General features: G+C 44.6%; 1 protein-coding gene across 1 annotated transcript; it reads right to left on the bottom strand.

Annotated features, from left to right (window-relative positions):
- Window positions 1–371: 371 nt before the first annotated feature.
- On the bottom strand, window positions 372–7840 carry LOC132891713 (uncharacterized). Its single transcript, XM_060929576.1, has 2 exons — window positions 7070–7840; window positions 372–1009 (listed from the first exon to the last, which is right to left on the bottom strand). Exons 1-2 carry the CDS (start codon window positions 7640–7642, stop codon window positions 674–676), a joined length of 909 nt encoding a protein of 302 aa, XP_060785559.1. The 5' UTR covers window positions 7643–7840; the 3' UTR covers window positions 372–673.
- Between the last annotated feature and the right edge of the window lie 9787 nt (window positions 7841–17627).

Here is a 17627-nt window from a genome sequence, read left to right on the forward strand (position 1 = left end):
GATACGGACCCGCTCGCTAGCCAATCAGAGCACAGGATTTGATGGAAACTGGACTGCGAAAAGAAGTGCAAATATTACGTAACAGATATAACTACTGGGCACTCGGAAAGCAAAGACCTGCCATGGCCAAATGCTGTTTCTCATGTTGGCGAAAGTGAAAATAAATTCATGGATCTGCCCTGTGACTTGGATCCACTCCAACATTTCATAGTACAAAAATGTTTCGTAGTACATAATACTACTTTCAGACTTGCCAAACATTCCACACTTGGCAGCATCTGAAAACTGTTTATGAACTCTTCCGTCACAATTTAGTGTTTGTGATGGCTTTTGTTAAAAATGAAAAAAAAAAAAAATTCTAATATTGCGTATTTCATTTAAATAGTTGTTTCTGTTGAATAAGAAAATAATAAGCAAACTTTTAAAATAGTTCTTAAAAATCACAAGCGGAGCCACACGTCCATACCTGGAGTGGAGTTCAATCATTTTTTGAACAATAAAGACGCCATGCTTGTTAGTAACAGGTTCCTTTCACTGGAGTGGGTGTAGTTTGTTTATTACTGTGAAGAGTTAATGTAGGCAGTTGGACTTGTTTTAATCTTGAGCACATTTTCCCCACACATCGAAAGATCTTCATATAAGACGCTCACAATTCCCTGGATGAGTGAATAACTCAGTAAGGGATCGTCACTCCCTGCAGGTGGAAAGCTGGGTGTGATATGTTCCTCCACATGTTCTCCTCGGTCTCTGTTAGTGGTTGATATTGAACGTGCCCCTCTCCCTGTCCGCTGTTCTCATGCCGACCGTGAACGCAGCGTAACACACTGTCACTGAGAAGCTGTGCTCTTTCCACAGCCTGCTCATGCAGCTTCTCGTCCAGCATGGCTGTCGTCTCCTGCTCCACGTACGCCTCAAACACCAACTTGTAGTATGGTTTCCACCTGCTCATGATAACGGTACGCACTGCCAGCAGGAAGGAAAGACCCAGGATGATGATCAAAGCAATAATCTGGAGCAGACATGCAGAGGATATCATCTTTTATTATGAGTGCTGTTTGTTACAGTATACACCTGAACTATATTTTTCAGAAGCAGTAACCCCATTTCCAGAAAAGTTGGGATATTTTCCAAAATGCAATAAAAACAAAAATCTGTGATTTGTTAATTCACGTGAACCTTTATTTAACTGACAAAAGTACAAAAAAAATGATGTTTAATAGTTTTACTGACCAACCTGATTGTATTTTATAAACAAAGTTAGAATTTGTTGCCGGTAATGATAAACGGATATTAAACAGTTACTCCACGAAATCGAGTCTTACATGAGCTGATAACTAGGGCTGCAATGATTCACCACGCTGCACTGAAAATCAAGTTCATACCTGCCGTACCAATTATCGATCCATGTAGCTGTATTTTCAGTTTGATTTGGCGACAGTTTTTATTTCAATTTTTACTGATTTATAAACGCACTTTTACCGCGTAACCATTACACTTACATTGTTAAATCGATGCGAGAAAGTGATCGGCTGGAATAGAGCACAGCTTTGCTTCTAAATAAAACGTGCAATTTGATTAGTTTGGGTCCTTACTCTTGTCCAATCAAAGTAGCCGACACTTTACATAGCAGTGCTGTTGCTGGGCACCAAAATGGCGGAAGCCAAACTTAGGCTACGTTCACACTGCAGGCTGAAGTGACTCAAATCCAATCTTTTCGCCCATATGTGACCTGTATCCGAGCTTTTATTGACAATATGAACGACACAGATCTGATTTTTTCAAATCCGACCCAGGCCGTTTGGATATGTGGTGCTAATTCCGATTCCTATCCGCTCTTTTCATATGCGACTTCAGTCTGAACCGCCAGGTCGCATTCATCCGACTTACACGTCATCAACAAGCCACAAACGTCACTATTCTGCGCTGAAGTAGGCGGTGGGTCTCTCAAAAAAAAAAGTTACAACAACATGGCGCATAATCACGGGCGCAGATAGAGGGAGGGACTCGTCCCACCCAGATTTAAATTCACCTCGTTCGGTCCCCCCCACTTATAGGGAGGAAAAAACGTCTATGCTGTCTTTCTTTGCATAAGGCAAACCTCACGGAAAAATCAAAAGACTAATTACCATTCGGTTTATTGAGGTGCACAGCAGTGTATACATAGTTGCAACAACTCACATAAAACAAAACAAAGACTGATATTCGGTTGGTTGAGCTGCGCAGACTGCACAGGTTGCAAGCTCGAGCTTGGTTGCTATGGTAACCTACAACAAGTTTGACAGGCATATCGGGGTTGGGGTTGGTTTGCTGGCAGCTTTGTCCCCCCCCAGTTTTTTGTCCCCCCCAGTTCAAAAAACGTATCTGCGCCCCTGCGCATGACATCAATGCGAGGGACGCTTCGGGCTGTGAAGGTTCTGAATCTTCTCAATGGAAGGACGCAGAGGTTAGGGAGCTGATTTCCATTTGGGGGGGATGCAGCTATTCAAGCTAGATTGGATGGGTCATACCGCAACCGGGCGGTTTTACTTCCGTAAACACTGGCCATGCTCACTGCGTGTGACGTCGTCGTATCCTGCAATGCGCATGCGGAACACTTTTAGGTCGCTTTTCGTTCATACTGAGGATCACATACAAGTCGCATATATTTGTTAATGTGAACGACCTCACAAAAAAATCGGATTTCATAAAAAAATCGGAATTGAGCATTAAGTCTTGCAGTGTGAACGTAGCGTTAAAGATCCTTCGTCTGATCTTCAATCGAAAGTTTGGCTACGTTTCGGGTTTCGAGAAGACACGAAGGACATTGCAATGTGCCGCACATGTTATGTTGATGTGAAGTATAAGGGAGGGTCAACTACAAACCTCGCAAATCATTTAAAGCGAAAACACAATGTGGATGTAAACGAAGTAAGTGCTGCCGAATTAAAAACTGAAAGTGCTACGAAAGTAGTAAAACCCGGTACACAGGGACAGTTAAAACTGACTGACGTGATTTACTTTACCTGTTATCGGTTAGAGTTTAGAGCCAAAGTTACAGAACAGTTTTACATGTTGCTGAGTTACTACTGTTCCTTATACAAGTGTACTGACGGTACTGATTGAGCTGTTATGAATATGCATAAATATTAAATAACTCTCTTTGAAGAGGAAGGTGTTTGTGAGTGACAGTGACTGATACTCACTGCTCTGTGCTCAGGAATTCGTCAATTCAAGTTGCCAAAATATCCTTATTTTAACATAGTTTATATGTTTTGTTTTAAGCATTTTGCACTTACATATCCTGTTCCCTAGTCAGCATTTGGAAAGTTTTCATCTTTCCAGACAAATTTCAATGGGATTTTGTTAATTAAAGTTTAAAATCTGAAGCTTGTTTGTCCTTTATATTTACACTGAACAAAAACATAAACGCAGCAGTCCATATTTTATGAAATACAAATGTTCAGATAGAAATTCATTTTCATTTTTATTTTCCATGTGCCCGAGCCCAGTCCAGACGAGAACATCGTCGCCCAGCAGTCAGGTCCAATCCTCGATGAGGTCTACGTGCATGGAGGCCAGCTTCTCTGAGTCGGTTTCTCACAGTTTGACTGCTGACCCTGCGATTGTGTCTCCCCATGGTCTCATCTGCGGTCCGTGTTGCAGTCCGGCACCGATCACGCAGGTGGGTCAGATGGATATGCCGGTCTTGTGCTGGAGTGGTGACACGTGGCCTGCGTGCATGTGGCATGTTGTCTGTGGTGCCATGCTGCTGAAATAGTCGTCAGAGGCGGACTATCGTGGAATGCACCCCCAATTGACGCCCTACAGCTCTGATGGACATTCCAGCCTGCAGCATGCCAATGGCTCGTTCCCGGTTGATTCTGGTCATCTGTGGCATCTTGACATTTGAACATTTTTGTCATTTTAGGGTGGCCTTTTATTGGCCCCACATAAAGGATGGTCATGACATGCATTACTCAGTGAAATTTTTGTCTGCAATGGTCACACCCGACTGGATCATGGATTATCTCAAGTCTGGGCACTGCTCAGAACTTGGAGTAGAGGGACATTTTTTTTTTTCAAAAAATGTTTACTGGTATGCTATACTATCATTTGATGTGGGCAGAAAAAAGAAATCAGTATCGGATGTACAAATTAAAATCTTTAGGTGCTGCGTTTATATTTTTGTTCAGTGTAGTTGCAGAATTGAATCGAAGGGTCTGAACCGTGATTTGAATCGGTGTCTTCGTGAATCACTGCAGCCCTACTGATAACCATCGAGGCGCAAAGCACCGAGTGGGCTATAAGCAATGTACAAGAGAGAGTAGAATAACTGTTTTATTCCATCCACATTCACTGGACTTTGAGAAACAGAGCATTTTCAGTGCTTGCAAATTTCATCTCATCTCATTATCTGTAGCCGCTTTATCCTGTTCTACAGGGTCGCAGGCAAGCTGGAGCCTATCCCAGCTGACTACGGGCGAAAGGCGGGGTACACCCTGGACAAGTCGCCAGGTCATCACAGGGCTGACAGCTTGCAAATTTGATAAATAAAAACTTTATACAAAACATCCAACAAAATAATTTCTGCTTAGAATGTAAACAAATCGGCAAAATGACAGGAGCAATTTGTGAAAAATGCTATAATAATAATTCTTGAAAAATTTTTAAAAAGACACGTTCTTCCCATCAAATACTTTTATTCCATATTTTGTTGCTTTTTTTTCTATTTTTGGGGTTTTGTTTTCAAGTAGAGTTTTCATTTCGTCCTCGGTTTCTTCAGCAACACGCTCCGCCATTTTGTTTTTCTCTACTCACAGTATATGAGCTGATAGCCTAGTAATAGAGTAGCCAATTAGAGCGCACAATTTCTCATATCCAGTGAATGTGAACAGAATGATTTATTTTATTTTGGGTTTTGTTTGACAGCTTAAATTGAATGGGTTTAATCTAAAACTTAATAACTCGAATATAAGTAAGTATAAATAATGTCAACTCGGCTCCTGGTGTGTTTTCTAGCCCTGTGTCCGAAATCACTCCTTACTCACTATATAGGGCACTATATAGTGAGGACACCATTTTGTAGTGCTGTCTGAAACCTTAGTGAGGATTATTTACACCCTATATAGCACACTGAAAGTATCCCACGATGCATCATGAAAAGTAGTGTACAACCAATGGTCACTAACCAAAGCAGTATATCCCATCATGCATTGCGGTCGCGCTGAAAGAAATCAAATTAAAAGTCTCAAATTTGATTGAATAAAAGACAGCGGCAAAGAAGAAAGTATTCAGCCTTGATTTAAAATAACATATGCAGGTATTTTGTATTTATTAATGTGAGAAATATGCTCGGTATAATATGTATTTATCACAAAAATACATTCATGTATTTATTATTTTGAAAACCCACCAGCCAGCTGATCTGGCACGTTTTAATTGTGCGACGGAATAGTGTCAGAAAGTGTTTTCTTTTTTCCCCCCGATTTTACCAATGAGCTCACAATATACAGTGGTATGCAAAAGTTTGGGCACCCCTGGTCAAAATTGCTGTTACTGTGAACAGTTAAGCAAATTGAAGATGAAATGATATCCAAAAGGCATAAAGTTAAAGATGACTCATTACCTTTATATTTTAAGAAAAAAAATTTATTTTCATCTTTTACATTTTCAAAATGACAAAAAAAAAAGGTGTGAATGTGAGTGTGAATGGTTGTCTGTGTCTATGTGTCAGCCCTGTGATGACCTGGCGACTTGTCCAGGGTGTACCCCGCCTTTCGCCCATAGTCAGCTGGGATAGGCTCCAGCTTGCCTGCGACCCTGTAGAAGGATAAAGCGGCTACAGATGATATGTATTTTCAGCTCTTAAAAATGACCGAGGTCTGGACCTCAGTGGCCTCATAGCTGGCTATGGCCATGCTTCCGCTTGCTTAACTATTCACAGTAACAGACATTTTCAGTGGGTGGCACGGTGGTGTAGTGGTTAGCGCTGTCACCTCACAGCAAGAAGGTCCGGGTTCGAGCCCCGTGGCCGGTGAGGGCCTTTCTGTGTGGAGTTTGCATGTTCTCCCCGTGTCCGTGTGGGTTTCCTCCGGGTGCTCCGGTTTCCCCCACAGTCCAAAGACATGCAGGTTAGGTTAACTGGTGACTCTAAATTGAGCGTAGGTGTGAATGTGAGTGTGAATGGTTGTCTGTGTCTATGTGTCAGCCCTGTGATGACCTGGCGACTTGTCCAGGGTGTACCCCGCCTTTCGCCCGTAGTCAGCTGGGATAGGCTCCAGCTTGCCTGCGACCCTGTGGAACAGGATAAAGCAGCTACAGATAATGAATTGAGACATTTTCAGTAATGGTGCCCAAGCTTTTGCATGCCACTGTAGTCCTCTATATAGTAATTCCCTATATAGTGAGTAGTGACCAAGTGAGCAATTTCAGACACAGGGTAGGTGTGGGTGCCGGACGCACTTTGTGTTCTCCGTGTATCTTGATAATGTACACTATATTTATATACACTACCGTTCAAAAGTTTGGGGTCACCCAGACAATTTTGTGTTTTCCATGAAAAGTCACACTTTTATTTCCCACCATAAGTTGTAAAATGAATAGAAAATATAGTCAAGACATTGTTCTGGCCATTTTGAGCATTTAATCGACCCCACAAATGTGATGCTCCAGAAACTCAATCTGCTCAAAGGAAGGTCAGTTTTATAGCTTCTCTAAAGAGCTCAACTGTTTTCAGCTGCGCTAACATGATTGTACAAGGGTTTTCTAATCATCCATTAGCCTTCTGAGGCAATGAGCAAACACATTGTACCATTAGAACACTGGAGTGAGAGTTGCTGGAAATGGGCCTCTATACACCTATGGAGATATTGCACCAAAAACCACACATTTGCAGCTAGAATAGTCATTTACCACATTAGCAATGTATAGAGTGGATTTCTGATTAGTTTAAAGTGATCTTCATTGAAAAGAACAGGGCTTTTCTTTCAAAAATAAGGACATTTCAAAGTGACCCCAAACTTTTGAACGGTAGTGTATTTTGTGCATTATTTTAGCAAACGGCGCTAATAGCTTGATGTGTAAAACCCACCCGAGACTCGCTGCTGTATTTCCTCAGGGTTTGTGCTTCTTGTGGACTTAGCGGATCCTTGCAGGCGATCTGCTGCGGTCCGGTTCCGTTGACGGTCACTGTGCGGATGCAGATGTACCAGTCCCCGTCGATCAGCGCCGCCACCAGCCACAGCGCCGAGGCGCAGAAAACCCGCAGGAGATAATCCGCGACAGCGCCGCAGCAGGAGCGCGTCTCCTCCCCGCAGCTGTGCGTGGGTCTGTAACAGTAACCTCCAGCACAGCAGCAGCACTCCACACTGTCACAGCAGCCTGCAGCACAGCACCGGCTCTCTGCCCGCACACAGCACCTGCACACATAGCACTGCGCCAGTCTGAGCAGCCGCGCGTCCACCAGGCTGAGGCTGCAGAACAGAACCCCGACCGGAAGCAGCAGGAAGAGCCAGCAGTGCACCGCGGTCTCCTCAGGACCCGCACACGGGCACGAGAAGAAACACTTAAAAAACACCACCGTGACCAGCACAGCAACTGCCGTCTTCACCGGTAACCTTCTCACTGGGTCGAGGTTTGTGGGGAATGGCGAGTAACGCGCCATGTTTCATCAAACTGACTCGGTGTAACTCCGCATTTCACCCCGGGGCGCTCACGGCTTTATAAACGCCGCGTAACGCAAACACAAATCTTTCTCAGTGGAGTTTAGCACAGGGTTGCCAGATCTCCGTCGCAGTATCACACACTAACCCCACTACTCTGAAAGCAAGGTATGGAAGGTCATTTTTTCCCATCCATCCATCTTCTTCTTCAGGAAATACTGGCGGGTTAGACACCATCCGGTGTATTACCGCCGCCTACAGGATATTACACGTCGTTGCAAGTTCATTCAGTCTCTTAGATTCTAGTGTATACTCCAGATGCTTTTAGAAATCTAACTAGACTTGAAGTGACTTTCGAATCCTTTAGCTGAAGAAGAGAGTTAAGGGATACAGTAGTAACACCAAGCTGAGATAATTCAATGACCAATATCCGCCTAAATTCACAGTATAGCACACACTCTAATAAAACATGGGGAACTGTCTCAGGGACTCTGCATACTTCACATAGACCGTCACTGTGTTTATGGATCAGATGTAACATAGAGTTTAAGGCACAATGCCCTAGTCTAAGACGAGTCAGGACCACTTGCTGAGACCTACCCCCTGATAGTGTACAGAGTGTGTTTACTGAAGGCTGAATAGAGTACAGGTGTCTCCCCTTTAAATCTTTGTCCCATTCAGCTTGCCATGTCTGGAAAATATTTCCCATAAGCTGGCTCCTCAGTTCGGTCCTTCCTGGACCAACTGCCAACGTAATATCGTTAATACTTAAATATTCCCTTGCCAGCTTATCAGCCACCTCATTCCCACTAATTCCTATGTGGGCTGGAACCCACAAGAGGGACACATCACAACCACTCAAATGTAGGCTGTTCATCAGTAAGAGAATGTCAGAAATCAAATCAGGCCGAGCGTTGGAATAATACGTTTTAAGACACTGGAGGAGTGAAAAGGAGTCAGAGCATAGAACCACATTTTTAGCCTGTGCCTCCACTACCCATTGCAGAGCTTTTAGAATGCCCATAGACTCTGCTGTGAAAACAGCCATATTATCACTGAGCCTATATCCATATTTGACACTGAGCTGGGGTATACAGAAAGCACAGCTTACCCTTCCTGACTCAGGATCTTTAGATCCATCAGTATAAATTTGAAGAGCGGAGCCCCACTTATTCTGAATATACTCTGAAGCAGAGTCACTAGAGAATTCAACATCCTCGTTGTGTTTATCCTCGTGTAGCCTAAGGTCCACTTGGACAGGGGGGAGGAGCCAGGCTGGGATAGGTCCCCAGAATGTACTTTTAACTGGGACCATATCAAACAAGTTAAAATCCTTGGCCCATGGCATACATTGCTTCAAAAAGGGCTGACCCTTCACCTGACCAGAGGTAAATTCATAGCAGTCAGTCAAAATGGGACTGGCAGGGCAGAGGCTGGTTCTTTCTCTGAGTCTGTTCCAGTAATGAAGTGTGAGCTGGATCCGTCTTAGCCTTAAAGGCTTCTCTCCTGTCTCAACAAGCAGTGCAGAGGTTGATGTGGAGGCAAACGCACCACAACAGACTCTAAGAGCCTTTGACTGAATAACATCAAGTCTTTTCAGAGCAGAGTTGGAAGCAGCTCCATACACTTGACAACCATAATCAAAAATTGACCTGATCATAGCTTGGTAGATGGTGAGGAGGGTACCCTTTTCTGCCCCCCAAGAGTAGCCAGTCAAGCACCTCATCACATTAATGACCTTGACAGTTTTAGCAATTACTTTAGAGATGTGAATGTTCCAATTTAGCTTGCTGTCGAACCATACTCCTAAGTATTTAAAACTTTCTACCCTCTCAATGGGAGAGTCATAGAGAGTTAAAGACATGTCCCATTTCTTCCTAGCGCGGCTAAAAAACACATATTTGGATTTAGAGACAGAAATTTTAAAACCCCATTTTCCTGCCCACTTTTCCACAACGTTCAACTCTCCCTGTAGCCTACGTAAAATAAAAGGGACATTTCTTCCTTTAACCCAGAGGGCCCCATCATCTGCAAACAGAGACCTCCCAGTCCCTTGATTAAGATCTAAAAATATATCATTAATCATGACATTGAAAAGCACGGGACTAATTACACTCCCTTGCGGAGTTCCATTTTCCACCAACACAGTAGCTGACATAACATCCCCAACCCTTACCTGGATAGTTCGATCTTCCAAGAAATTCTTAATCCAGCTAAACAGCCTTCCATTGACACCATACTTGAGCAGTTTGACAAGGAGGCCTTCTCTCCACAGCATATCGTACGCCCGTTCAATATCTAGGAAGACGGCAATTAGGGATTCTTTATTAGCAAAAGCTCTTCTAATCTCATAATCCAAAGCAACTATATTATCAACAGTACCCCTGCCTCTCCTAAAGCCACTCTGGTGGTCAGCTAAAGCCCCCTTCACTTCTAAGAAGTGGACCAATCTATCAGTCACCATTCGCTCCATCAGCTTACACATAACAGAGGTAAGTGCTATAGGCCTATATGAGGATGGGGAACTAGGATCTTTCCCTGGCTTCGGGACAGGCACGATTACAGCATGCTTCCACACTTTTGGCAGCCTACCTAACTTCCAGCTTTCATTCAAAAGACTGCGGAGTTCATCTAGAAGGACGTCAGAGACATGATTAAACGTAATGCAAGTTGTCCTTTCCAGGAGCGGTATTTCTTCCTGTAGCTATAGCTCGCTTCAACTCCTCAAGGGAAAAGAAAACATTGAACTCCTCAAGCCCTGGCCCTTGAGGAGACACATATCCTCTCACAGACTGATCCCTCATCCCCCTACTTTGTTCGTCTAAATTGTCAGAGCTGTGCACTTTCCTAAAAGTTTCCACCAGAAGATTAGCCTTCTCTACAGGTGTCACTGCCATCTCACTCTCATATACTAAAACAGGTAGATCAACCTTCCTTCTTATGCCATTCATTTTCCTCACAGTGGACCATAGTTGGGAGATGGGGGTTTCCCCAGAGAGGGAAGAACAGTATTCTCTCCAGCTACTTCTCTTGGCAGACTTAACCACTCTTCTAACCAGGGCCCTATAGTATTTATACTGCACAAGATTATCAGGAGTGGGGAATCTCCTCAGAGTTCTAAAGGCTTTATTCCTTTTCCTGATTGCCTCATCACAGTCCTTGTTCCACCAGGGAACCATCCTCTTCTGGCCTCCCCCACCCTTTTTGGGAACTGCAGAATTTGCTGCTGCCAACATCAGGCATGAAAGTCCACTGTTCCACTCATCTACTGAGCCATCTAGAACTCCAGGTAGAAATTCATCACACAACATTTCGTATTTCTCCCAGTCTGCTCTAATAAAATTAAACCTCCCTCCCACTGTGTCCAGCTCAACGGGCAGCCTCAACCCAAAGGCACCTACAGTGGGGAAGTGGTCACTGCCCAGGTTATATGGGTCAAGTGCTTCCCACTTGCCCTTACCCGCCAGCTCACCAGAGACTATCATTAGGTCTATGCATGAAGGGGTTAAGCTGCCTAGTTGCACTCTTGTAGGGTGCCCATCATTGAGGCACACTAAGTTAAAATCCTGCATAAAATTCTCAATTATTTCCCCATTACCATCAGTCCTGTTACTCCCCCACAGTACATTATGCGCATTAAAATCCCCTGCCCATATGCAAGGAGGGCGTACTTGCCTCATAACATCTTCAAATTCAATCGCACTCAAACATAGACAAGGGTTATAAAAATTGAGAAGAGAAATTCTTCCAGTGGTACTCCAAATCTCTGTTACAATTAATTCTAAGGTGGTCTCTATTGGCACAACTCTATATGCTATTCCGGCCTTAATAAATGTCGCACAGCCTCCCCCTTGCCTATTAATCCTATCTTTGCGAACAGACACAAAGCCAGGAATCACAAAATCTAAAGTGGGCTTGAGCCATGTCTCCTGAACACAGATAACATGGCACTCAATTTCGCTGGTAACAAACCTTTTTAATTCCTGGCCATTCGCAATTAGGCTACGGGCATTCCATTGCAGGACACTAAAAGACATTTACCCTTCCCCTCCTACACTGCTCTGGGACGCCACGGGGCAGCCCTCTTTATCCTTAATTAGTTCAAACAAAGACTCAGGGGATATATTCACCTGCAGATATTTCGCTGCTGACAATGAAACAATCCGGATCACATCTGACTTTTTAACCACCTTAGAAAACTTAAGCCCAGTAAGCACGTCAGTGATAAAAGCCAGGAAATCACTTTTCTTAATGATAAGGCTATCGCTCGGAGGAGTGAAGATTCTAGCAGGTTGTTGAGAGGGGCGGTTAGCATGACCCACTCTTTTCACAGCTTCAGCATATGACACGCGTTCATAAGTTCTAATTTTTTGCACTTCTACGGCGTTCGCATAGAAGCGGCACCCTTTAAAGCCTGCACTATGCGCTTCTCCACAGTTCGGGCAGCATAAAGCTGACGCACAATCCTCATATGCCGCTTTTCCACTACAAACGCGGCTGAGCCGTGCCGTGCTGAGTCGAGCTGAGTCGAGCTGAGCGGGGCTGTTGGAGTTGCATTTCGACTACAACCGCGCTGAACCGTGCTGGCTGGAAGTGGGTGGACACATTGGGTGGAGTTAGCGAAAGTGGGTGGACGTCACGTGATGTCGTTAAGCAGCGCAAACAGTGACATCAGTGACAGTGGCGGAACAAGTCAGAGCCGGGCCGGGGGCGGGGCAAATGACCGGGCACTTTATTAAAGCTTATCATAACATCATTTTAGGCTACAAAATGTCCGCAACTGCGGTGTTTACCAATTTCAACACTACCGGGTGCAACTATGTTATTTAGTACATCAAGTCCTTCAAACGAACATGTAACTCAGAAACAAAAAACATTAGGATACTGTACATGGCTCATAATAAAACATCAATAGCCTATACTGTGCACATTATCTGAAGGGCATACGAATGAGCGCTCAGAGTGGTGACAGGAAGAGTCAGAAATAAAAGGAGGGCGGTGCAAACCTCACTGAATGCACTGTGTTTACCAATTTCAACACTCCGGGGTGCAACTATGTTATTTTGTACATTAAGTCCTTCAAACGAACATGTAACTCAGAAACAAAAAAACATTAGGTGACATACTGTACATGGCTCATAATAAAACATCAATAGCCTACTGCACACATTATTTGAAGGGCATACGACGAGCCTTGCGCTCCGCGAACTCGTCCACGATGCTCTGTATGTCACTGATTCAGTGAGCTTTTAAGTGGTAGTCTCACGACCCGGATAGTAAACAATAAACATGGAGGACATGGAGTCGTTAGTGTGGCTGGTCTTGGTGCTGTGGCTTGTTGTCACCGACAACGCCAACAGATACTGGCAAGAGCGTATAGATGAGGCGAGGCGCATAAGGCTTCAGAAATTCTCGTAATTCGTAATTATTATTCTTCCGGGTTTGCGGTGTTTACAGATCCCAGCGTGCTCGCGGGGCGTGTGTGGGCATGTGAGGACACGCCTCCTCACCAATCAGTGCACAGGGGAGTGTCTGCTCACGCCCCCAGCCTCAGTCGGCACGGCTTGGCTCGCTTCAGCCCCACTCCAAAACGGTGCGAGTTTTAGGGGCTAAGCAGGGCTGAAACGAGCTGAGTCGTGCTGGTTTTTGGTAGTCGAAACGCGAGCCGTGTCGGGCTGAAGTGAGCTGAAGTGAGCTGAAAAAGGGTAGTGGAAAAGGGCCAATAGTTATGGTCTCCCCCGCACTTACCACACTTTCTTTTCTTTCTACATACAGCCGCCATATGTCCATATGTGTGACAATTAAAGCATCGCAGCGGGGGTCTAATGTAGGGCTTAACTTGAAAGCTCAAGTACCCAATTTCAATCCGCCTGGGGATAGATTCTGACTCAAATGTTAATAAGACTGTTTGGCTGGCCACTCTCATGTTATCTTTCGTTATTTGGAAGCGCTTTACTTCGGAGACCTCTGCTCCTTTCGCTTTACCCAAGATATCTTCATCTGATAGCTCAGTAGGCACCCCATAGATCACACCTTTAGTCTTAGAGCCTGTCCCCGGTGCGTAAACCTCCACATCGCACTTGTTCAGAGATGTTATAGCAAGCGCACGTTCCTGTTGAGATTTGGAATGACAGACCACTAAAATCCTCCCATTGGCAAGAGATTTCGCGTATTGGAAGTTACCTATGTCTTTCACCAAATGTTCAGCCAACTGTATTTTGTTCAAGGTTGTCCCAGTGCCTTTCAATTTCACAATTACCACAAACTCCCCATCTCTCCTTATTTTTGGGCGCTGCAACTCCCCATCACTCCCTGTGCTAGACCTACTGTGTCTATCTCTTGTGCGTTTGCTCCCTTGTTTTTTGGATTTACCCACAATTTGAAATTCCTCCCCTGCACTATCCATACTCTCAGAGAAGCCCATCCCAAAATCAGAATGCATCCACAATAAATCGTAGGATAACCAAAGCTTGGTGTTACTACTGCTGCAGCCTTCTTCAATATTCCATGAAAACAAATCAACGTAGCAGCAGCATGTATAAGCTAACTAGCTAACTCCGGCCCCAGAGCCCATCCATCCATCCATCATCTCTAGCCGCTTTATCCTGTTCTACAGGGTCGCAGGCAAGCTGGAGCCTATCCCAGCTGACTACGGGCGAAAGGCGGGGTACACCCTGGACAAGTCGCCAGGTCATCACAGGGCTGACACATAGACACAGACAACCATTCACACTCACATTCACACCTACGGTCAATTTAGAGTCACCAGTTAACCTACCCTGCATGTCTTTGGACTGTGGGGGAAACCGGAGCACCCGGAGGAAACCCACGCGGACACGGGGAGAACATGCAAACTCCACACAGAAAGGCCCTCGCCGGCCACGGGGCTCGAACCCGGACCTTCTTGCTGTGAGGCGACAGCGCTAACCACTACACCACCACCATGCCACCCACATTGCCACTACTTTTTTTTTTATTAAAATGTGCTCCCTGCCTTACTCTTGCTGGTTTCTCTAAAATTACCTCCCCTGCCTTTAAAGTTAAAGTAACATGAAGGTCACCTGATATTTCACTCCTTCAGTATAATAATTAATTATTATGACGCAGCAGGCTGTTGAAAACACAGCGTCCTTACATTAAGCCCCTGCTATGGACCCTTTTCACGTGACGTCACGACAAACGCGGCCGCCATTTTGGACGTGTACTACCAGTAGTTTACCACAGCCAGCACTGAGGAACGGCAGCAAAGAAAGTGTTTATTTTCAGCAAGACTTCCATCATGCCACTATGTTGTTGTGCACCTGGATGTAGTAACCATCAACAAACAAGGCAAGGGTTATCATTTTATCGGATCCCGGTAGATGCTGACCGACGGAGAAGATGGATAGCGGCATACCAACGCTTGTGTAGTGACCACTTTGTTGGAGGTAAGACGAATAAAATTAGCCAGAAAAGGCATTACATTGCTGTTAACATTCCATTCTAGTTTACTGTAATTATGATCTGGCAGCTATTTACACCGGATCCAGTGTAAATAGCCGCCGGAGCCAACGTCCGAGGTTCCGGAGCGCGCTCGCTCGCGGCCCGGCCGAACGTTGGCTCCGGCAGCTATTTACACTGGATCCGGTGTAAATAGCTGCCAGATCATAATTACAGTAAACTAGTAAATACAGTTTTCTGCATCTCACTCCTTTTTCTTTTATGTTTGTCGCCTTCTTCGCATTCAAACCGATTCGAGCCGAAGTCCACTACATGTCCAAAATGGCGGTCGCGTTTACGAAGGTCACGTGACTGAAAAGGGTCCATAGTCTCAACACTGCTGTGATAAAGCAGGATGATGACTTCATTAACTGATGAGGCTGGGGTGAAGGCTACACGGGCGTTTCTATGATTTTTAAGGGTTTTTTTTCTTGAAGAGCTAGTCTATAAATAAATGGTCTTGTTTATACGTGGGTATATTATATTACACAAATATAATCAACACAACACCAAAATGCGGGAGAATTTTAAACTAAGGCTGCTGGGCCATAGAAGGTTCACGCTGCATGCTGCACGCTACACGTTCACGTGAAGAACCGGACCCTGGGCCATTAAACTTCATGCTTGGATGTTCACGTGTTGCGTCTGTTCTACTTTGACCGAGTAACCAACAATATGGACTCTTCGGATGACGACGATTGCCTCATTCTGCTTTTACTGAGACAGAGGAAGAGAAAAAGGAACAGAATTTGGAGCCGAGAACACTTCCTTCTGAGAGAAACCCGTGGTGAATTTCACCGAACATTCTATAATCTGCTTGACAATCCCGATGAAGAACTATTTTTCAGTTATACCATTCAATTATATTTTTTCTGAAGTTTTCCCCTGAAAGCATAGAGTTATCTCCCTAGACCCGTTCTGATTGGCTGGCGCGGCGGTGACCGCATGCATTGACTGGAATTTCCATCTTCACGCCTCGAAAAAAGTGTGCATGTTCATTTCTCGCTTCACGCGTGAAGTGTGCAGCGTGCAACGTGAACGCCGTTCTATGGCCCAGAGCAAGTCATGCTACGTTTGTCCACTTTTCTTTACACGCGTGTAGCATGCAGCGTGCAGCGTGAACCTTCTATGGCCCAGCTGCCTAAAGGAAATGAAAAATATAAGGTGAGAAAGAAACAATCTCCTGATGTATCAGTAAATTTTGATTAAAATGGCTTCAAAATTTGCATTCTATGTCAGAATAATTCTAATTTTCCTGTACGACTGTACACATTTAGCCTACTTGTTTAGGATGGAGGAAACCATTTGGTCAGTGTTTAGTTGATAGCATGGCACACTGGGCTGAAGAATGTATAACACTTTTTTTTTTTTTTAAGAAACACGTTTATAATTAGGGCGGCACGGTGGTGTAGTGGTTAGCGCTGTCGCCTCACAGCAAGAAGGTCCGGGTTCGAGCCCCGTGGCCGGCGAGGGCCTTTCTGTGTGGAGTTTGCATGTTCTCCCCGTGTCCGCGTGGGTTTCCTCCGGGTGCTCCGGTTTCCCCCACAGTCCAAAGACATGCAGGTTAGGTTAACTGACGACTCTAAATTGACCGTAGGTGTGAATGTGAGTGTGAATGGTTGTCTGTATCCATGTGTCAGCCCTGTGATGACCTGGCGACTTGTCCAGGGTGTACCCCGCCTTTCGCCCGTAGTCAGCTGGGATAGGCTCCAGCTTGCCTGCGACCCTGTAGAGCAGGATAAAGCGGCGACAGATAATGAGATGAGATGAGGTTTATAATTAAATTAATTCTAACTTATCTGGAGAAGTGAAACACTTTATCCTGTAGCACTACAACTTAATCAAAGACCTTCAGGTAGGGAGATGATTCTATGGAAGGGTGAAATGCCATAATGTGGGACACCAATTAGTTTATTATTATGTTTCATAGGGTGAATTAACCTAACAACCTAACATTTATCCTAAAATGTCCTACATTAGGCTAATTCACCCTCGGTAAAAGAGATTGAATGTCTGTGATGGACATTTTGCTGGATAGAAACAGTAAAAGCTTTGTGCCAAACATATCTTAAAGTGCATATCCTGGACCAATTTCAGGGTTTTTTATATGAATCTATGTCCCTTTACACACTCATCCAGAAGGGTAATTTTGCACAAGGCCATCTGTCTACAGCAGAAAAAAATAAAATAAAACGCGTCTGGAAAAATCCCAAGGGAGTCTGGAGCCAGATTTGTGACGTCACCTGTGGAAGTGCTAGCAGGCTGCGCAAGCTTGCCCGGTTTCAGTGCACAGCCTGTGTAGACCAAGTTTAGCAGCTAGCGATTTTGCATTGAAATATGGAATTGTCGTCTGAGCGCAATGTTACTTCACCTTTGGATGAAGAATATAATGAGATGTCAGAATTATTTCTTACCCTGGCAACAGTCAACTTGTAAATCGCCGATTTTCTTGGTCTTTTTCTTGGCTCTGCTTTGGTCCTCGGCTTCCAGGTGTCTCGCACAAAGCGT

This window comes from Neoarius graeffei, chromosome 9, assembly GCF_027579695.1.
Source record: "Neoarius graeffei isolate fNeoGra1 chromosome 9, fNeoGra1.pri, whole genome shotgun sequence".
Lineage (NCBI taxonomy): Eukaryota > Metazoa > Chordata > Actinopteri > Siluriformes > Ariidae > Neoarius > Neoarius graeffei.